Genomic DNA, 5,000 nt, shown 5'->3' on the forward strand with positions numbered 1-5,000 from the left:
TCAACAGCCCGTTTTTTTGCCATCCAGCTTTGTATAACAAAACTTAGATTATATATATATTTTTTTTTTTTTTTCGTTTTACATCCGATATCTTCCCCTATTTCAGTAAAGATAAAAAATGGAAGGTATAATTCACACAATCAACTTTGTTTTTAACTTGGACTATAAATTAGATAAGAAGCAAAAGGGGAGGTGTTATTGAGCGCAGCGGTGTAGCCAGATGTTCTCTGGCTTTCTTGCGCCGCAGTATCTAATCGCACGTTTTTAGGAGCATTCGGAGGTAGTGCGTGCATTCAAGGACGAGGAATTTATTTATATTTCTTTTCAAGTTTTAAGCATTTTAACGTTTTAGTCCCACGATGTATGCGTCCGCTAATGACCTTAGCCGTAGACGCGACAGATAATTTTAAACAATCAATCAATCACAGTATCTAATTGTAGCGCGTGAATTCAGGGACAAGTCTTTCCGACTCCAGAAAAGAGTGGACGATGGCATATTGCGACTGGGTCTTGCTACTGATAAGAACTTACAAAAGTTTTATTGAAGCATTTTTTCAAAAAGTTGATTAGTAAATTAGTGTGTTTACGCTGACAAAAATCTAAAAGATTTTCGGGTTAGCATATCTCTCTCTCTCTCTCTCTCTCTCTCTCTCTCTCTCTCTCTCTCTCTCTCTCTCTCTCTCTCTCTCTCTCTCTCTATCTCTCTCTCCTATCTCTCTCTCTCTATCTCTCTCTCTCTCTCTCTCTCTCTCTCTCTCTCTCTCTCTCTCTCTCTCTCTCTCTCTCTCTCTCTCTCTCTCTCTCCTCTCTCTCTCTCTCTCTCTAACTGTGTGTGTGTGTGTGTGTGTGTGTGTGTGTGTGTGTGTGTGTGTGTGTGAGTGTGTGTGTGTGTGAGAGTGTGTGTGTGTGAGAGTGTGTGTGTGTGTGTGAGAGAGTGTGTGTGTGTGTGTGTGTGTGTGTGTGTGTGTGTGTGTGTGTGTGTGTGTGTGTATGTGTGTGTGTGTGTGTGTGTGTGTGTGTGTGTATGTGTGTGTGTGTGTGTGTGTGTGTGTGTGTGTGTGTGTGTGTGTGTGTGTGTGTGTGTGTGTGTGTGTGTGTGTAATATATACCCACATTTCAAAGCAGGAAACTTGTTATTCCGACTCAATCTCCTGGGATACACAGATAGTAGAAATCACAAAGGGGCAATACCGCGGAGATAACAATCTAACGAACTAATAAAATCTACTGAGATAAAATCTTCAACCTTGAATAAATTTAAAAGTGATTGTCAGGAAAAAACAGTTTCAATATATAGCCGATCGCATAGCATGATGAATAATCAAATACGAAAATATTGTACATATTAACGACAGAAAATGAAAGGGTTGGATTATATCCCTTCTACGTTTCTCTCAATCAGCGGCTAAAAAATAAATGGAAAAATAATTCTCAAAGAATGTTTTAAAATACCACCGGCCATTTCACAAAAAATGCCCAACCATTTAAAAGAACTTTCAGCACTCCGCCCTGTTCTTAACCTCCGACTAATGGCAGGGAAGCGGAGAAAAAAGAAAGGAGAATAGATGAAGAAGTAAATAAAAGATTTCCAACCCCTATAAAATTGATTGAAATTAAGATATATGAAAAGTTAAAACTATCATCTGATGCTAAGTAAAATATAAGGCCCAAAAATATTTCACTCTGTCTCCTCCTCAGCATCAGTCATCACCATAGTTAAAGAAATATGGATGATTATAATGAAAAAAAAAAAAACAGACCACCACCAAGATACAAGAATCATAATGTTAAATGAATAAATTAATAAATGTTCGCCTTTTCTAAAGGATCCCTCCGTCTCGCCCGCCAGCTAAGACATACCGAACTAATACAATAAATAAATAAATATGAGCTTTCACAAAGGATTACTCCGGCTTATCCTGAAGCAGCCGCCCTCGACAGCGCAGCGAGGGAGGCCGCGCCAGGTACACGAGGTCGAAGAGCCACTCCGGAAGGTGAACAGAACACAGGACCTTGACCAAGTAGTAGCAGTCAACGGCCCTGTACCTCGCCCTCGGGAACTGCTGCGTCAGGGCGAGGGTCACGGCTTGGAGGATGGGTGTCAGGTCCTTGGACTGCAGGGGGGGGGGGGGATTGGGGAGATGATAACGGTGAGAAAGAAGTGGAAAAGGTGATGATGAGGTGGAAGGAGAGGGAGAGAGGGAGAAAAGAGGATGTTTGTGAGGTTAACATGAATAAGACCCTCATTATAGATTATAATTTTTGTTCTTCTTGCAGAACGAAACAAAAAAAAAAACTATATTGCACAAGGGAAATAAGCCTTTCACGACGCTGTGACTCCCATTTAGAAAAAAATAGTTGAATAATAAATCTCTACAATTTAGCTACCAAAAATTCCACCTAAGGAGCTAATCCTGAAATTCGGAATTCCATCAAAGAGAACTAAACCTACAATCCAGAATTTCTAACTGACCTAGTTCTATAACCCGGAATTCCAACAGAGCCCTAGCTCTACAATCCGGAATTCCATCGAGGTAGTCCTTCAATTCGGAATTCTGTCTAATATATCTAACTCTATAATCCGGAACGTTACCTATGAGATCCTTTTCAAATTCGGGTTTCCACGAAGGAGAACCAGCCCGTCAACTTGGAATTCCACCTAACACAACTCTCTAACACGGCCCTTCAACTCGGACCTCCACTCCCGAGAACAATATCACAGTGCCACCAAAGACCTCCAGGCCTATGACTCACCCCGCTCGAACTTGCTTTCTTCGAGAACTCGATGACGAGATTAAAGAAGTCCTCGCCGTAGTCCGCCTTCACGACCTCGTCCATTGTCTCCCACATCCGGGCTCCTTGACGTGCCACTCTGCCAGGCGTCGTGATCTCGGTTCCTGAAGGAGGGGCGGAAGGCCACGTTGTTAGCTTGTTAGGTCGTTCGTTTTTTTTTTTTTTTTTTTTCAGGGGAGACGGGTATATGAGAAATGGGAGGTTGTTAGAGTAGATATGGTTGTAAATATTTACTTCTATCAATTAATTAATTACATTTACGTCCCAATTATAACTCTAATTATGATAATAATAAGTATCAATGAAATACGAAATCTAAAAGGAAAGAAACAAACTATGTATGAGTTGCGAATAAGACCACACAGAATACAGAAGACAAAAGGAAAGTTGATACAGAAAAATACCTGCAGAGTAGTTCCCCGGTTGCACTAAGCTGACGCCCACGCCCCACGCCCGCATCTCTTCCCTGGAGGAGTTTGCGAGTCTGATTATTTTTTTTCTTTGTGTGGGCGTGTCTGTTTGTGCTCGTGTGTGTGTGTGTGTGTGTGTGTGTGTGTGTGTGTGTGTGTGTGTGTGTGTGTGTGTGTGTGTGTGTGTGTGTGTGTGTGTGTGTGTGTCTTTCTGTTTCTGTTTGTGTGTTTGTCTCTCTCTCTCTCTCTCTCTCTCTCTCTCTCTCTCTCTCTCTCTCTCTCTCTCTCTCTCTCTCTCTCTCTCTCTCTCTCTCTCTCTCTCTCTCTTTCTTTCTCTCTACCACTACTTCTCCCTTTACTTCTCTCTCTACCTCTCCCTCGTCCTCTCTCTCCCTCTCCCTCTCCTTCTCCCTCTCTCCCTTTCCCTCTTTCTCTCTGCCTCTCCCTTCTCCCTGCTCCCTCTCCTCCCCTCACCTCAAGCAGTCACTCAGCCCCTCCACAGCATATTTGGTGAGCGTGTAAGGGGACATGCTGCTGCGTCCGATGCATCCGGTCACGCTCGAGATGTTCACCACGCGACCTGAGGGGACCACAAGGCAGAGTTCTTAGGAGAGGAAATGCTGTTGTGTGTTTTAATCATTACAATGTGTGAATATGTTTTGCTTGTTTGTATTTTGGCTTTTTGTTTGTTCCACGTTTTATGTAGAATTAGAAGAATTAGAAGCTATTGAGAGCCTAAAATAAACTTAGTATAAACCTTTAAGTGAATTAATGGATATATACATACATATATACATATAGATATATGCATACATATATATGTGCATGATAATAATGATAAGTATAAAAACAGTTAAACTATCCCAATCACAGGCCTCCAGCCACGCACGCACCCTGCGCCCTCCTAACGAGAGGAAGGGCGGCTTTAGTCACAGCCAAGACCCCGAAGAGGTTGACGGCCGCGACCTCCCGGTACTTCTCCAGAGGCACCCACTCCACCTGGCCGCAGCCGCTCACGCCCGCGTTGTTCACTACGCCCCACAAAACCTCTGCGGGGGGGGGGGGGGGGCGTTAGGCAGATTATGCGGGGAATTGTTTGGAACTAAATGAGATGTGAACAAAATGAAATCGTCAGTAAGTGAAATATCTGTTGATATATTCATATATATGTGTGTGTGTATATATATATGTATATATGTGTGTGTGTGTGTGTGTGTGTGTGTGTGTGTGTGCGTATAGGAAGTTGATAGTTGTGCTTATATGTTTTGCCAGTCTTTATTGTTATTAGAATAAAAATATGGTCATGGTAATGAAAACTCTATATAAACTATTTATCCTCGTAGTACTTCTGTTATTTATATTGTTCAGTGTGCTAATATGCCTTAATATATATATATATATATACATAAATATATACACATATATATACATATATATGTATATGTATATACATTTATTTATCTATTTATTGATCTATTCATTTATTATATATTAATTGAGAGATAGAAGAGAGAGAGAGAGAGAGAGAGAGAGAGAGAGAGAGAGAGAGAGAGAGAGAGAGAGAGAGAGAGAGAGAGAGAGAGATTCACATGCATATATGTATGCATATGTATGTGCTCATAAATATATAGGCCTATAATCCCCACACGGAAAACGGTCTGAATCTTTTCTCGAATGGCTTTGGATTCTCTCGACCTGTGTTGCAGTTTGAGAATACTCTGAGACAGTCTCAGCGGAATCCGAGTCGCTTTCTCCGACAATTTTACCTGCCCGAGAACGTTCGTGATCATTGAACAT

At 41.6% G+C, this 5,000-nt stretch overlaps 1 protein-coding gene across 1 annotated transcript in view; it reads right to left on the bottom strand.

Moving 5' to 3' along the window:
* Positions 1 to 991: 991 nt before the first annotated feature.
* Positions 992 to 5,000, bottom strand: part of LOC125044538 (D-beta-hydroxybutyrate dehydrogenase, mitochondrial-like) — a 14,034-nt gene continuing 10,025 nt past the window's right edge. Inside the window, exons 5-9 of the mRNA XM_047641239.1 lie at positions 4,097 to 4,252; positions 3,678 to 3,783; positions 3,198 to 3,259; positions 2,755 to 2,897; positions 992 to 2,114 (exon numbers count right to left, since the gene is read on the bottom strand). Coding sequence (XP_047497195.1) covers positions 1,905 to 2,114; positions 2,755 to 2,897; positions 3,198 to 3,259; positions 3,678 to 3,783; positions 4,097 to 4,252 — 677 coding nt within the window. The 3' untranslated portion in view covers positions 992 to 1,904. The remainder of the gene's footprint in view (positions 2,115 to 2,754; positions 2,898 to 3,197; positions 3,260 to 3,677; positions 3,784 to 4,096; positions 4,253 to 5,000) is intronic.

The sequence above is a fragment of the Penaeus chinensis genome, chromosome 35, assembly GCF_019202785.1.
Source record: "Penaeus chinensis breed Huanghai No. 1 chromosome 35, ASM1920278v2, whole genome shotgun sequence".
NCBI lineage: Eukaryota > Metazoa > Arthropoda > Malacostraca > Decapoda > Penaeidae > Penaeus > Penaeus chinensis.